Source organism: Haliotis cracherodii, unplaced genomic scaffold, assembly GCF_022045235.1.
Source record: "Haliotis cracherodii isolate W230 unplaced genomic scaffold, xgHalCrac1.p SCAF_8, whole genome shotgun sequence".
Taxonomy (NCBI): domain Eukaryota; kingdom Metazoa; phylum Mollusca; class Gastropoda; order Lepetellida; family Haliotidae; genus Haliotis; species Haliotis cracherodii.
In genome coordinates this window covers 34382178-34400086 of record NW_027266341.1, presented here as the reverse complement: position 1 = coordinate 34400086, position 17909 = coordinate 34382178, and the positions used below count along the sequence as shown (strand labels likewise).

The 17909-nt window shown below is 42.1% G+C and overlaps 1 protein-coding gene across 1 annotated transcript in view; it reads left to right on the top strand.

The window, feature by feature from the left end:
* The window catches only part of LOC139450008 (uncharacterized), a 32360-nt gene extending 14840 nt beyond the window's left edge, over positions 1-17520 (top strand). The window contains exons 3-5 of the mRNA XM_071231620.1: positions 10413-11621; positions 13370-13558; positions 14768-17520. Of these exons, the coding sequence (XP_071087721.1) occupies positions 10413-11621; positions 13370-13558; positions 14768-15696 (2327 nt within the window). The 3' untranslated portion in view covers positions 15697-17520. The remainder of the gene's footprint in view (positions 1-10412; positions 11622-13369; positions 13559-14767) is intronic.
* Positions 17521-17909: the final 389 nt, after the last annotated feature.

Sequence of the window (17909 nt, the reverse complement as noted above, 5' to 3'; positions counted from 1 at the left end):
CTCCGTCAAGTGTGTGATTGTCGTATAGGAAAATGCAAAAAACGTATGTTTCTTTTCGCTCGACAATATATTTCTGCCTCCATATATAGTGAACAAAAAAGGTTAGGGATTATTGATATTTGGGTGGATATTCTTATGAAATAGTGGTCACAAAAAAATATATATCCCCTACATATTCATTATCCCTATATCTTTGTGTTCAGTATATTATTATGCAAATTAAATAACATGACTCTCAACTTACATTAAACCAGCAAATATAAAAATCACAAAATGTCATTGTTAAAAAACGTTCAACTTATGAAATAACATGTTTCGAGAAATTGTTTATGCATTCGGAACATACCACGCACCAAGACGAAATAAATATATCGAAAATCACATATATCATCATCGAATATGGGTGTATACTTTCTTTTTCTTATTCTACCCGATTTTTTACTGTATCACTTGGGGACACAGATGATACAACCGTCCTAGGCACCGCAATTTGTTGTGCAGAGTTGCGTCCCTTGGACAGGCCAGATACATATGGTTGATGGTTCAAATCCGGGTTCTTCCCGATTATGTTTTTACCATACCCGTGCTTGTGGGTATCACCATAGTGGAAAACGTCTGAAACCTGCATCACTTCGGGCTCTCCCCCCCCCCCCCCCCCCCCCCCCCCCCCCCCCATGAAGCTGATACACCGTCATAGAACTGGAATACTGTTAAAAGCGGCGTTAAATACAGAATCTCACCCGAGTGTCTTTTGATATCAAATATATCAACACGAGTTGATAAAAGTGGAAATACTCCGTGGCTTGCCGAGGGGTTTTATCAACGAGTGTTGATATATTTAATATTAAAAGACACAAGGGTGAGATTTTATTTATCTTCCTAAATCATTTTACCAACTTTTTTTCAGTTTGTAGACAGTATGAAGTCACTGTGTAAAACGTACTGCTGACAGCTTCAGTAGCAGAGCCATTAGTGATGTCTTTTGATTGTGACGTCATGGTAACAATGACGTCACAATGGTCTGCAAAGCATTGTGATGCAATTTAGATATCGCTTGATCTCAACCAAGCGACTCCTGAGGGAGCCAATTTTGGATGATAAACCCAATTCGTATACATATTTACTGTATACAGCTTATTGTATTAAACTCGACCCTTGGGTAAATACATTCAGAAATGAATGAATGACTAGAGACTGTCTGTTAGTGCTGCACAGGGTGATTTAAAGTAATTGTTTTTGGCACAAAAGGAATTCCAGGGAACACATGATGCAGGTCCCAGACGTTTACCACTTCGGTGAAACACACGAGCACGGGTATGATGCTGGCACATCTAGAAACATAATCGGACCGAACTGGGATTTGAACCCACAATCATAGGTTTCTGGCGTGCCCAAGGGACGCAACTCTGCACAGCGAATCGCAGCGCCTTAGATGACTGGGCCACCCTTGCCCCCTTATAATGCTTGACCTGATCATGTGTGATTCGCTCAAGCTGTCGACCACTAGCTTCAGGCATTTTGTTGATTGAAAACAGATCACTGTGGCATTACTGCATCTTTGACTGTGGTTTAAAAAACCCATTAACATTACATTTGTGGAATTTTATTATAGAAAATACGGTAACAACATGTTATTGATCAATACTTGTTTATCTTATGATTAATAATAACATGGCCATGTATTATCCAATTACGAACATAGAGTTATAGCCGAAAACTACAACTAATTACACCATGCAGGGGATATGCATGCCATTGCTTGAGGCAGTAATATTGACACATTAGCATACCGGCATAACGGACACAATGCATGATGTCGCTTAAGTAATATGTCACTCACGAAAATTCGATCATGCCTATCTCCAATCTCTCCGGGGATGTCCTGATGAAGTCTGATGCAATTTGAAACAACTGAAGTAATCAACTCATTGACTATGTCAACATGACGATGTGTTGAATGGAGTTTTTATCGTTGGAGGAAGTCACTGCCAGTAAATAGCTTAACTACAGTTCTGATAAGACAATAGCTTCGTAAACACGCTTTTATGGGCTTGATAAATTTATAATTGGCAGCGTTAAGTCCCAAATGAAGACAATAAATGCATCACTGCTTCAATAGACGAGGCCAGCGCTGGAGGACTAACAACATCGACATGGGCGTCTTTTGTAATATTTGTGCAGCAAGTCAGCCAATAATTAAATCGATTAACATTAAAATGGTGCTTTTCGGATGTTTTAAGAGAAGAGGTCTTTCCATGTATAGATTCCATTGTATTATATACGAGGGGCGATTGATAAGTTCTAAGCCTAACAAAGAAAACAAAGTCAGTTTGATACCAAAGCTTTTATTTTTCGACATAGTCCCCTTTAAGGTCAACACACTTCTGCCAGCGATGATGCAATGCCATTATGCCCCTTTTGTAGAAGTCAACTTCTTGGTCACTCAAAAAGTTGTTTACCGCTGTAATGACGTCATCATCTGACTGGAAATGAGTTCCAGTTAAATGCCTTTTCAACTGTGGGAACAGATGATAGTCCGACGGAGCAAAATCAGGCGAATAATGTGGATGTTGGAGAAGTTCAAAGCCACACTCATGGATTTTGGTCATTGATATCAGTGATGTGTGTGCTGGAGCATTGTCGTGATGATAAAGCACACCTTTCGTCAACTTTCCACGTCGCGTAACTTTGATTTTCTCTCTTAACTGTCTCAGAAGTTCCATATAGTAAGCCCCTGTAACAGTACGGCCTTCAGGAAGCCAGTCCACCATGATCAACCTTCAGAATCCCAAAACACGGATGCCATGACTTTCCCAGCTGAAGGCACAGACTTTGCTTTCTTTGGAGTAGGAGATGTGACATGTTTCCACTGTTTAGACTGTTTTGATTCAGGTTCAAAGTGGTGGACCAATGTTTCGTCAATTGTAACAAATCGTTTGGGAAAGTTATCTGGATCACCTTCAAAAAGCTTGAGGTTCTCCCTTGAGAGATTCTCTCTTTGACATTTCTGATCAGCTGTCAACAGTTTGGGGACCATCGAGCAGAAACCTTGTGCATTCCTAGAATATCTGTCAGAATGAAATGCACTCGCTCCTGAGAGATGTCCACTAAGTTGGCTATCTGTCGCTGTGTCACCCGTCGGTCGTCCATGTATGTCCAGGATTCGCTGTACCATTTCAGCTGTTGAAGACACAACAGGTGGACCAGGACGGGGTTCATCATCAGTGCTCGATCGCCCACGTTTAAACTCTGCCACCCATCTTTTCACTGTTGCATATGACAGGGCATCTTCCCCTAGTGTGGATAACATATCCTCATATATAGCATTTGGTGTTAAGCCTTTCTTGTTAAGGTATTTGATAACAGCTCGCTTTTCCTGTTTCTCCATTTTAAGTCATCTCATAACCCCCCTTGCAGTCAATAGCTTATACTAAACTAAATAATGTGTCCAATACAACAATCCTCCTGTGTATGTCACTGTACTTGATCAGTCTATCACCACCACAAAGGAATTCCTCCGTACCACACTCCTTCAGAGGTAGGTTCACAACTTATCAATCGCCCCTCGTACATAAATAGAGCCACAAAACCTTTCCATAGTCATGAGAAATCAAGTCCACTGAACGATTCCGTCTATATCATGAGCACGTGTTTATGAATCACTATCAAATAGTAATGATACCAGGTGTTCGGGAAAACGAAAGCGCACCCTGTCCCACCGGTGGCACCCGTCACAAACACATGCAAAGTCAAATCAATTTTCTCACGGTAACATATAGTACAAGTTGAAACTGGAAATTGAATCTTTTTTGGGGCACCAGGAAAATTTAAGACGAACGGAAAATAATACACAGAGATATTGTGTTGGGTTGAATGTCACGTGGTGCGATGATTCAGTTGTAACATGTGTCGGCTTGCACGTGAAACCCATGAGCATGGGTATGGTGCTGACAAACCAAGGCCCATAATCTGAGATTCGAACTAACAATCAGCGTATCCTGACACGGATATGGAATTTACAGAGGAGAAGGATATATCTGGGATGAAACTTTCAGGAACTGCGATGAATAAAACGGATCTTAGCTTTCTAACCATGGTAATCGTTTAATGATGTAATGGCGAGCGTCGGTACCAATCAGAACCGTCCTTTTATATAACGCGTCATGTATGGTAGTACTAGCAGCAATTTTCTCGGCTTGGTGGCGCAGAGGGCTTGTCTTTAAAATGGAAAAAAATATAATCATAATCTTTTCTGTAAGGAGTGAACCATCAATAGCTATTGTACAGAAACAATAGGTTCACTGCCTGGCTGTGAAATTATTTAAGCCCTGTTAACGATCGAAGGTGACACGAACAAATATTCATCTTCCGGATGTAGGTATAAATCGAATGACAGATCACACACATGGTTTCGAGTGTTTGTTTAGAATTAATTGATATTAATTATTCCTTTGATTCCTTTGAATCCTATCTTTACGCCGTAATTAGGGAATAGAAATTACACTAATGCGTTGTCATTACAAGGACATTTTGTCTAATCCATATCTTGACTTACCACGGCAAAGATATGTTTTAATTTGGATATGCAAGGGGAGGTTTGGAATTTGGTTTAACGTTGTGTTCAAGATTATTGAGCTTAGATGTATATAGAGAGGTGTGTTTTTGTGTGTGTTTATATGTGGTTGTATGTTTGTTTGTGTGTGTATGTTCTTCTTCTTGACCGGAATCATCCCGATTTAAGGGTGCTCCGAGCCGAACAGTCCTTGTTTTACCCCTTTAATGCCGAGCAACAGGCACGGTAATAAAAAGTACCATATTTTATCTTCCTATGGTATGGCGCGGCTAGACCTACCGCTGGCAGACACTGTATCCACTAGACAGCGGAGGCCCTACGGATATACCATGACAGCTAGTTAATCTGAATTAAGAAACTATGGGGACGGAGTGATGTCCCTTTGTATACGTATAAATCAGTCCCCAGCAAGGTAGGCGGGAAGGAGGGGTGTCCGGATGGATAAACGGGTCCAGGCTGTGCCGGAAACGAGGTCTGACTGTAGATAGAAGCAGGAAATCGCCTATTTAAAAAATTGCACACACTTCGTTTCTTTGTATGTCAGACATACTTGGCAGGTCAATTAAAAAAGCACAAAAAGTTTTTCATTAAATATTAAACGTCAACGCCAGAGAATAACCAATCCCGATTATTTCGTCCAGAAACATGTTTAGAATGTGCAAATTGATCTTTCTTGAAAATGCTTTCAATAGGATAAACAAATTCTAACAGGTGCAATACCAGCATTAATGTCTTAACAATAAGGACCGCCTCCGTGTTCTAGTGGCAGAGCGTCCGCCCGGAGAGCGGAAGTTCCGGGGTTCGATCTCCGACCGCGTCATACCAAAAGATGGTACTTGTTGTTACCCTGTCTGGCGCTCGGCATTAAGGGGCTTAAACAAGGACTGGTCGGCTCGGAGTCAGTATACTGTGTCTGAGTGGGGTATTAACGTTAAACTGCGGCATTGTATCTCAGTGAGCTAGCACTATAAATCGGCATGAGTCCGGACCAGTACAAGCAGCCACACAAACACACACACGTACATGCACATCGCTATATCAGTGCAATAATCTTGGACGCGACGTTAAACCCCATTTCACCTCACATCACCTTGACAATAAGCTTGTGCTGGAGTTTACGTTAATCTTTTGGCCTAACAACAAACCAGTAGGTATGATCTCAACTCACGGACTTGTCCACACTCTGACTTTCATTTATTCGTCTGATTGAAAAATGGACAAAACAGATTTACCTTTGGGATTTGGAGAAATGTCAAAAATCATTAATCGATTCCTTCCGTGCGTGGATCAACATATTAAAAAGCAATGAAGGGTATGTAGGTCTGGTTCGTAAACACATATTTTTGGAGTACTTAAAAGGACACAATAAAAACTTTTTTCGTTCAAATGCTTGAATGCATAAAAGTATAGGTATTGTTTCCAGTTTAGGTTCAACGGTATACACTGTGGAAAGACAGCAGACCGTGCGAATGAGAGAGTTGTTTTATTGACCATGGGATTAGAAACAACCGAGTTCATAAATATCGTATGTGCACTACTGCAAATATCACTTCTCGCGCGAAAGTATTGATTCGGTCATTGTTGACGTCCCTCGAATCTCATTGTGAAGTAAGGTCAGAATGACGACACACTAGAAATGACGTCAAAACTGATGATAGATGACGTCATTCGACAATTTTCGGTTTTCTGGGACAGCGGTGGTGATCAGTGCATTTTTCTAAAGAAGAGGACAAAAGGATTAAGAAATGATCAATAATAAAGAAATTATTACACTCACATGTGTGTCACTGGTTTTACGAAACTCACGTAAGAATTCATGTATTACATACGCTCTCGCTTGGGAAATTCAAGAATTCTGACACTCGTTTCGAAAATTCAGAATGTCACACATGTTCGTATAATGGCCTCCATTTGTTACCCACGTGGCGAAGATACAGGTGGTAAGATACTAAATACGCACGTCACACGTGTGTCGTACAAGGTTGCACTCTCCTACCCAGAGTTCCATGCGGCCGGCAGCCAGCTAGCATAGTACCTCGGCCACAGGCCAGCGCCATGTGACGATTCGTCACATCTTTCACAGTCCATTCAAGATATTGCATATGCTTTTCATCCGTCTCATGTTTGACAAGTCTACACATTTTCATAAACAAATGTCAAAGAATGGTTAACTTTCATTGAGAAAGTATCCTAATATGTGAACATCTACTTGTTTTTGCGTAGTTATCCTATGTTTACAATGGCTGTACGGCTCCACGTGCTGTCATCGAAGTCCAACGGAGAGCTAGCGACACGGTCACTTCGATGCATAAATATATATTGTCATGCAACTCACTGTCGCAGTTGCAGTAGCATATCGATATAGTTATGCAAAACAATATGTAAAGCGCCCCCAAATACTTGCATTAGTCCGTTCTATACTGATTTCTGAAAAAGCGCGTTTGTTTACAAACAAGAGAAAAGTCCGGTCACGTGATATGCAAATTAGCCTGTGGCAGTGGTGTTATGCTGAGTCACCACTGCGACGGAGTGTGACAAGGTTGACTTCGTTTTATTCGTTTTGATTGGATAGCCGTGACCTCTGTCACACCGGAACTACCTTTTCATTTACAAGGAAATCACAAGGCGTCATTCATCATTTACAAAACGTTTTACAACCTCGAGGCAAAACCTAAGGAATCGAGAAAACGAGAAACATTTACAAACAAACAAGATAGTCACAAGAATCAAATTCGCTTTGCATTCAGTATTAGTTATGCATAGAACTACTACAGACATTACATGCAGAAGCTGGATCCATTTGCAATGTACGACCACGGAAGGATCGAATGTGCATTGGGCGTGACGCAACCGACCACTTTCGCGACTTTCAATATGAGTGAGTGAGTTTGGTTTAACGCCGCTTTTAACTATATTACCAGTTATATCACGGCGTGTCAGCTTGATGTGGGCGGAAAGCCCGAAGTGATGCAGGTCTCAGACGTTTACCACTTCGGTGAAACCTACGAGCACGGGAATGGTGCTGACAAACCTAGAAACATAATTGGGGCGAACCGGGATTCGAACCCACAATCATAGGTTTCTGGCGTGCCCAAGGGACGCAACTGTGCACAGCAAATCGCAGCGCCTTAGACGACTGGGCCACCCGTGCCCCCACTTTCAATATGATTTAACGTAAACAGTTAAGCGTGGTGAAATGAGGTCAGTTTAAACCATCTGAACAGTTATCTAGACTTACGTTGGATGCCCCGATGGTGCTATCAGTATTCCCTTCCAAACGTATTTTGTGGCACTGTCTTGGAAGACGCTTGTTCATGAGTGAGTGAGTGAGTATGGTTTTACGCCACTTTTAGCAATATTCCAGCAATGTCATGGCGGGGGACACTAGAAATACGTTTCACACATTGGACCCATGTGGAATGGAATGGAACCCGATCTTCGGCGTGTCGAGCGAACACTTTAACCACTAGGCTATCCGACCGCCTCTGTTTGCTGATGAATGAACGTGACCGACTTCACGATGAAATCACTAAAAGTGAACAGTTCAGATACAAATCATATGAAAACTCCGTGGAGGTGTGCGTGACTTGTGATTTTGTGATCCAAAACATCCCAAATGTGAACAACAACGTCCCTTATTGGTCTCTAGCGTAAATGGTTGTGAGTAGATCACGGTTGTCTTTTCTTACTCCGATGGTGACATTGCCCTTCGTTCGAAGCTGTCACTCACTTGAGTTTGATATTTTTCATATCTTCAGTATAGGGTCGTACAGCTAACATGAACGTCTTTGGCGACCACTCTGATTTCGCTATACCAAAAAGGTACGGTATATATACTCTGCCAAAATAAACAGAAACGCAAAAGTAGTAAAATCGTAAATATCCGAATGTTGCTGACATCCATACAGAATTACTACCAAAAATGAATTGGTCATTTCTGCATGGGATTCTGCATGAGAGTGATTTGTGTGGAAAGAATGAGGTACTGCAGAAATGTGGTGAACATATGGAAAAATCACAAACAAACACGCCGAAACACACCAACATGACATGCACGTGCAACATCACTTGTTGGGCTACAAAAACGTTGGGTTTTTTCATATGCATTCCATCAAAATTCGATTCAAAGGAACAGTGAAACATGCCAGTATTGACGGAAGCCCTCTGCCGACTGCAAACAGGAGAATCACCTTCAGCTGTTTTTCCACGTAGCACCAAGCGCCATTACGAGACTATGGAACCGTTATCAGACACAATGGACACCGCGTTACCTTCCCAGATCCGATCGACCACGTATCACTACTTCAGCACAGGACAGATCCACACATACAACGACGGCAATACGAGGATTGCGTTGGGTATCAGCCCAGATATTTTGGAACGTTTACGCGCTGAAGGTATTCGTGCTTGACGACCGGTTCGAGGTGTCATTTTGACGGACCTGCATCGTCGGCTGCGATGTCAATGGTGTCAAAGTCACAGAGTACGCGCACAACTGCGATGGAGACAAGTTTAGTTCAGCGAAGAGTCACGTGTTATGTTTCGCCGTGCGGATGGTAGACGCCGTGTTTACAGGCGTCGCAGGAACGTTATGCACGAAACTGCATACAGTAATTGGACAGTTTTGGTGGTGGTAGTGTGATGATGTGGGCAGCCATCTCCTACACAGACTTGGTGAAAGTTCTGGGGATATTAACGGCACAATGTTAGACTGACGACATTCTTTGGCCACCTGTCCTTCCCATTATGTAACAAGCGAAACACGACATTCCCCGACATCTCACGGCAAGACGGTCAGCAGCCTTTTTCAGGAATCACAACATGCAGGTCCTACCATGGCCCTCCAGGTCTCCAGATTTGAACAACCCAATCGAACATTTATGGGATGCACTGGATCAACGACTGCGAGCACGTCAGCAACAACCACAGAACATCCGACACTTGGCACTAGACTGCAGGCAGAGTGAGCAACAATCAGAAGGCCACAATTCGGAATCTGATGGTTTCCATGGAACGACGATGCCAGTCAGTTTGGGACACTGGTGGTGAGAACAGATTGAGAACAGATGACCTTCACCTTGAAAATCTAATGTTCCATGTGTGCCATATGGAACCTGGGTCAGTGACAATGATGGGTACCAATTTTGAACAATCGATTACTATTTGTTGATCATTTATATGGTATATAAAACATACAACTAAAATCACTTTTGCGGGGTTTTTTCTGCAGAGTATATATTCAACTGATAGATCAAGGAAACCGAACCATTTTGATCGCACAGCCGGGACCCCCTCGGTGCGAGTGGCCGAGTGTTGGTCCGAGATTTAAAGCGCGACGCTAATTGACTTTTTAGTTTTCTTACAGTTGTCCTGCGAACTACCATAAAAGCGCTTGAATTACCATAATTTGAAGAATTCTTTAAAAAATATCTTGAGCGTTGGTGCTGTCATGTTTGCGCACACAACAACAGGAACATATTATTAACGCGTATGCATACAAGACAATGTCGACAATGCCCATATTTCGGCATACACCTATATTCATGCGCAACCAGATTTGCAACCGGTTTCAGTTTAGTCTGTAATCGGACGAAAGTTTTTTATCTATGTACACTTAAATACATATTTAACGTGGTTAATAAATAAAACACACACTCATTCTCGTTAAATGGCCTTTTTACGATACACGTGAACTTTCTATGGTATCAGACCTCGTAAAAAGGGCATCTGACGAGAGTGAGTGTAGTGTTCTCTATTCGGGAATTCGGATGTTTCTAACCCTGTGGGTAATAAACATTAATTGTAGCCAAAGGGTTAAAGTGTGTCTTTGTTTCCTCAGCAGGAGTACGAGGATGGATAGCTGATGGCAGTAACTACATCATCGCATGCCCCAAGCTCCCGTCCGCCAGTCTGGTGAAGTGTACCCTTCACGTTCAGGGCTCAGAGGGCACCGTGATCACACTCAACGGGTCGGGGATTGGTTACCCCAGGACGGATACCATTACCGACCAGTTGGCGATATCAATGATCATACAGGAGCCATCTTCCTCTGCCTTCATCCTAACCGTACATACAACAGACGCCGTGTCGATCTTTGTTCAAAATGAGGCAAACGGTACTACATCAAGTTCTTACCTCGCTCTGGCTCTAGATGCTAGCCTATCTGTACCCTACACAGGCCCTAGCTTTGAGAATGTAATTATGTCCTTTCCTATATCACCACCGGAACATAATCTGTACATAGTGGCATCTGCATACGCAGCCACAGTGGTGACAATTGGCTTGAAGTCAACAGGGCCTGTTGTTTTTGAAAGCATAACATACTATAGCGGAGACACGATAACCGTGTCTGTGGGTGCTCTGCTTGGCATTGAGATCATCACAGAGGAAGACTTGACAGGCAGTCTTGTTACCTCTGATAAACCCGTTGGGGTGTTCTCGGGAACCATCGTAGGAGTAACGCTGGAGCAGATCCCCACAATGTCCAAATGGGGAACCCCTACTCCTGTGCTTAATACGGATCTGTGCAACTCGTTCATGTTCTTGGTTGTAGTGTCAGAAGCGGGAACGTTACAAATTAATGAAAACAATTATTTGCTTAAGATACCTTTACTCAAAGGTGGAGCTTACCAATACTCGCCTAACACCACCGGAATGGTCCAAGGAACAAAAGCTCTGGTGGGACTGAGATGTCTGATTGGAGAATACGACAAACCTCTACTTCTGACTTTAAGTAATTTTGCGTCTCTGGGAACCGAATACAAATGTGTCACCTTCTCCGGATTTGTTAATACATTGTACATCACAGGTTTCAAGAGTGTTGATACTCCATATGATATTAATGGACAGGCTGTCAATTTCACCCTGGTTGACACTTACCTTCTCGCTACTGTCAGTACGTTTAGAGCGAGTGTGCCTGACGGTTTTTTTGTTGTAAAATCATACGACACATTTCCCTTCTTACCATACGTGATCGGAGTTACGCCTGATGGGACCAGTGCCTATGCGCATGCGTGTGCGTTGGGTTCCTTAGGAACCCTTCTACCTGGTGAGTATTTATGGTATAGTTAAACAGGGGCCCTGGGCCCACTTGCACAAAGCGATCTTAGCGCTACGACTATTGTAAGCCTATGTTAAAGTATGGGAGTTAAGATCATCTTAGCGCTAAGAGCGCTTTGTGCAAGTGGGCCCTGGTGTCGTGACTGATTTTTAGTGATCCATTCATATACTTTTTATCATTGTTTTGCCTTTTACGTCCAATGGAATCTATTTCGGCGGGGTAGAGAGTCCGCCCGGAGAGCGGAAGTTCCGGGGTTCGATCTCCGACCGCGTCATACAAAAAGACTTTAAAAGATGGTACTTGTTGTTACCCTGTCTGGCACTCGGCATTAAGGGGCTAAAACATGGACTGGTCGGCTCGGAGTCAGTATACTGTGTCTGAGTGGGGTATCCATGTTAAACTGTGGCATGGTATCTCAGTGAGCTAGCACTATAAATCGGCATCAGTCTGGACTAGTACAAGCAGCCACACACACACGCATACTCGTGCATGCACGTCGCTATATAAGTGCAATAATCTTGGACGCGACGTTAAACCCCATTTCACCTCACCTCACCTATTTCGGCGGATAATCGAGACATTATTTGAGAGTCGACGTATTATGTCATTTACGTCTGGTGTTTTACATCCATTATTTGTGCTTACACAGCTGTTTCTAATGAGCAGCAATGGCGATACTGTTAAAAATATAGTTAATGAAAATAAACCATTTCATGATCACTAAACAGTTCACGTTTGTAGAATTAGGAGATTAAGGGTTTATTGCGATCTGATACCTCTGTTTGACCAATCAAAATGGACTATTTTTAATATTACGTACTTGACGTAACCTCTGCACAGAAAAGTTGATGCTCTTCGATCCCTAACATTGTTTCTTATAAACATATAGTGAATATATTTCAACGTATAATTAGGGCACATGGATGGTCCAGGCGCTACAATTCCCTATGCAGAGTTTCCTCCCCTTGTTATGCGGGGATCCGCTGCTCGTGGGTTCAAATCCTAGATTCGCCTTCATTGTGACCCATGAGTTTGTCAGCACCATACCTGTCTTCATGAGTTCAAATCGGAGTGGTAATGTCTGCGGTCTGCCTCATTATGCGCTGGCCTTCCGAATTAGGCTGTTACTCCGTGATTGAACTGAATATGAAACTCTAGTAACCAGTCTCCGAAACAGATTCCATTGATCGTAAATATCAGCGGTGAAAATTATATGAATGGATCACTGAAAATGACACCAGGCGTTCGCGATGAGGGTACGCATGTCCTGCTCTACCGGTAACACTGGCAACTCACTCAACACTTCATGCGATGGCGGCCTGTAAACTAAAAAAAGCAATCAAGTGATCGATGGACCGGAAAGTCCAGTGACACGATAGTGTATATACTGTTCAAAGCGGCGTTAAACCTATCTTACTCACTCACAAATCGACCCGTGAAGATCCGGGGTAGAACAGGTCTTCAGAAACCCATGCCTGCCATAAAACACGACTATGCTTGTCGTAAAAGGTGACTAACGGGATCGGGTGGTCTGGCTCGCTGACTTGGTTGATGCATGTCATCGATCCCAATTGCGTGGATCGATGCTCATGATGTCAATCACTGGATTGGCTGGTCCAGACTCGATTATTTACAGACCGCCGTCATTTAGTTGGAATATTGCTGAGTGCGGCGTTAAACAACAAATAACCAACCACCCAACCACTCACAAATCCAAATAATGTTACTTGTTGCAGAGCCGTCTAGTAGCCTTCCCAGTGATCTTACGTCAATGTTAGATTCCGGCTCTGAGTCTGTGCACGTGACGTCATCGATTACGGAAACGTCAGTTGACGTCGCACTGTCTTCAAGTGTGGATATAGCACCAAGTTCTACTCTTGCAGAGAGTTCCTCCTTATCGCAGAATATGGAATATTCTACATCAGGTACAAAAAATGACAGCTGAGGTATTTCTATGAATTCTATGCATTTATTTATTCACTTACTTCTCATTAGTTACGTTTTTAAAAAAATACAATCATATAATTTTGTCGATTGCAATAGTTGTTTCAAGTTTATACAAATATAACTAAAGTATAAGTTAAATATAATAAATATTAAATAGTTAGGCTATATATAATCTATTCTGAAGACTCCTGTACGCCATAAGTTGTGACCACCAGAGGAAAAGGGACTTTATGGGTGGTGGGGATAGAATTGTGCTGTGACATCATAAAGATGTTTAACGTCAACTTATTACCTTAAAAACCGCAATGTTTGCTGACTGTACAAAAATATAATTAGTCGTCATGTAATAAAAACATTATTTTCAAACATTTTAGCATACATGTGTACTTACAAGTAATCAGACATTATATCTAAAACATGCAATAATTACATAAAGAGTTAATAAATATGAAAATGGGCCTTCGCAGAAGATAAACCTGTTCCTTAGATCATGTAGTTTTAAAATATAATGAGAAATCAAAATGTGATGTGATTTTTCACCCATTAGGTCCCTTATCTCATGGTGGGTCACAATTGTTAACATGAGAAGTGGCCGAACGGTCTAGGGTGATGCAACCTCGGTTGCCCTACCTTATCTGTTTGGATCAACTTGCCGTCCTGGTCGCAGATTCATTGATCTAGTCTGATCACCCGGCTGAAACAGTGCTGAGTGTAGCGTAAACAACATAAGCCCAGACACTCATCACGAGTCCGTCAAAACGATCCAGTTGACATTAAACGAACATGTATACATAAAATATATTATATGTTGTTATCATACCGAAAATATAATCTGAAAGAGAGTTGTGAACAGGATCTGTCCTACATGAGAATATTTCTGATCAGGAAGTCTTTAAACGCATATATTATTCACTTATTAGCGACCCAACTTGAGGGTGGTCGGGTAGGATAGTGGTTAAAGCGTTCGTTCGTCACGCCGAAGATCCGGGTTCGATTCCCACATGGGTACAATGGTGAAACCAATTTCTGGTGTCCCCCGTCGTAATATTGCTGGAATATTGCTGAAAGCGGCGTAAAATAATAAACTCGACCCAACTTGTAACCGTCTTGTCCTCTTCTTAATGGAAATATTTCTGTAGGTAACGTCACTGTCTTTAAACACATTTTAAAAATTACTGTTATCGTAGAACCAACTACAAGCGTCATGGATGTCTCGCCAGGGGCGTCAAGTGATGTCGCATCAAGTTCTGCTCTAGCGGCCAGTTCTTCCTCGCAGAACATGGCAGCTTCTACAACGACAGATACTTCATTTTCGTCGACTGCCCAAGTTGTGGATAACAGCATTGTATCGTCATCCCCATCCACTACTGATGCAGCAACAAGTGACACCAGCCTTGCAACTTCCTTCTACATTCTCGCAACTTCTACCAGCAATAACGCAGTCACCAGTTCATTTGAAACTTCTACCAGCAATAACGCAGTCACCAGTTCAATTGCAACATCTACCAGCAATAACGCAGTCACCAGTTCATTTGAAACATCTACAAGCAACAACGCAGTCACCAGTTCATTTGCAACATCTACCAGCAACAACGGTGTCACCAGTTCATTTGCAACCTCTACTAGCAACAACGGTGTCACCAGTTCATTTGCAACCTCTACCAGCAACAACGGTGTCACCAGTTCATTTGCAACATCTACCAACAATAACGCAGTCTCCAGTTCAGCCGTGACCCTATCGCCGCCTGGATCATCCACGACACCGTCGATTTCGACAACACCGATGCAGACAACAGCACTCGCTCCTGTTACAGCAGGCACCCCAAGTGACGTTCAGGAGATCTGTCTTTGCAGGTGTGGTGAGAGGTTGATTTTGGCCAACGAAACCAAACTATTTCTGGAACAATTTGATATTGAGATTAAGGAGAACCTAACTCTTGACACCAAGTCACTAAGTGCCTACATTCGCACTAAAACCAGTGCAGAGGATGAACGTCCGTCAGCTCAGAGCTTTGGCTACCTAGGTATAACTCTGTTGTCCATCACGTTTGGTGTTTTCATATTATCGGATCTTCTCAGCCTGTTTAAAATCGCCTCAACAAAGAAGACGTCTTAAGCATCTTGAATGTGAAATTATGCCTAAGATTGTTTTTGTATCCAAACACTGTCCTGACTCTTGTTTCACGAGACGATGAACATAGACTTGAAGATGAACATGGCTTAGGCCTATTGGGTGAGTTTGTATTTCAGTTATATCACGGCGTTTCAGTTTCAGGATGGAGGAAAGCCCGAATTGATGGAGGTCTTTACTACTTTGGCGAAACCCGTGAGCATTTGTATGTTGTTGGAAACCCGGAAACATCATCAGTGTAAACCAAGATTCGAACCACTATCATGGGTTCCTGGCTGCCCAATCAACGTACTTCTGCATAGCGACTTACGTCGTTTCAGACGACAAGGCCACCTGTGCCCATACGGGCCGAGAGAAAGTATGCTCCTCTCACATACAACAGGGGCGGTCGAGGTAGCCTAGCGGTTAAAGCGTTCGCTCGTCACGCCGAAGACCCGGGTTCGATTCCCGACATGGGTACAATGTGTGAAGCCCATTTCTGGTGTCCCCCGCCGTGATATTGCTGGAATATTGCTAAAAGCGGCGTAAAACCAAACACACACACACACACACACACACACACACACACACACACACACACACACACACACACACACACACACACACACTCACATATAGCAAGCTTATCTCCACAACATAGAGACACTGGCACTTATTACAGCATCTAGAGCGTGGACGATAAATAGTAAATCATTTCCATAATATGTATATTGAACCCACGTGATACGATGTTTATTACTGTTATGTGTGTGTAAAACTGAGAACCTTATGTGCCTAGAACCCGCGTTCGATGGAATCACGGGACTTTATTTGCATTGAGCCCACATGGCGACACCACTGCCGGGCAATAGAAAGTATTCACCTGAAAACTGGTTTTAAAAATTAAATATATTCGCATAATACACAACTTCTGGTGGGTATCTCTGACAATACTTCAATCATGGTTGGGATCATGTGATTGCAGATTTATTTTATTCCCCGTCTTTGAACATTGAACCAATTTAGTTTTACTCAAAATTACCCGGTCAGATGTTACTTTTTACAAACTATTACAAGAACGAGTGATGGTAAAAAAAGACATAATCTCATCAAAGTTGTTTTTATTTTATTTTTGATAACAGAAAAGTTATGTATACTTTCCTTTGTCCCTCAGTTAATGTTCAACTGTGGCATTTCCTCTGTATAGAGACATATTGTACATATGTATATTACCTGAGTTATAACAGTTAATCAAAGGAACCTGTTTACATTTCCACGTGACCCTGTTGTTTTTGTTAAAACAACTGTGAGATATATTGTGACTTCTGCCACATTTGCTAATGACGTGGGGCGTGCAATGTGTATCCCAGCCTCTCACTGTGCACCAAAAGACATTAAAAGATATAAACTTGTTGTTGCCTTGCCTGGCGATCGGCATAAAGGGGCTAAAACAAGGACTGGTCAGTATACTGTGTCTGAGTGGGGTATCCATGTTAAACTGTGTATGGTATCTCAGTAGGCTAGCACTATAAAATCTTGGACGCGACGTACACCCCTATTTCACCTCATATACTTCTTGCAAAATGTATATTAGTGCAATGATCTTGAACGCGACGTTAAACCCAATTTCGACCTTACCACCTGTTACTTTGTACATACAATAAACTACGGTTATAACGAACACGTTTATAACGAACTGGTGGTTTTTTTGGTCCCACCCATTTGCTGTATATATGTTTATAACGAATCACGGTTATAACGAATTAAAATTAGTGGTCCCTTTGAATTCGTTGTGACTGTTGTTTAATGTATCTTATTGGCTGTTGCAAATCATGCATATGTATTTACACCAGGCTGTGATATTTTGTTTAATCAAATTGTAATTTGTTTAATAAACGTATTTTTTTATAAACATGAAATTGTATTTACTCTAAACGAACCCAGTGTCCCTCGCGTTTATGTAATATGAATTGTGAATGCAAGAGAACAGCCAATAGATTATCCGGCAAAACAGATTCCATTTAGCGTGAGGGGCATAATAGCTGTGAAAAGTATATGAAAGCGAATTATCAAAACATGTATCTTTTGTACAAATATATACGGTATAAGCAGAACTTGACATGATCGGTGAAACAATAATAGTTGTATGTGTGTGCCCGTAAAACGTTTTATGTGAGTACCCAGTGAACAATAACAGTTGTATGTGGGTACCTAGTAAA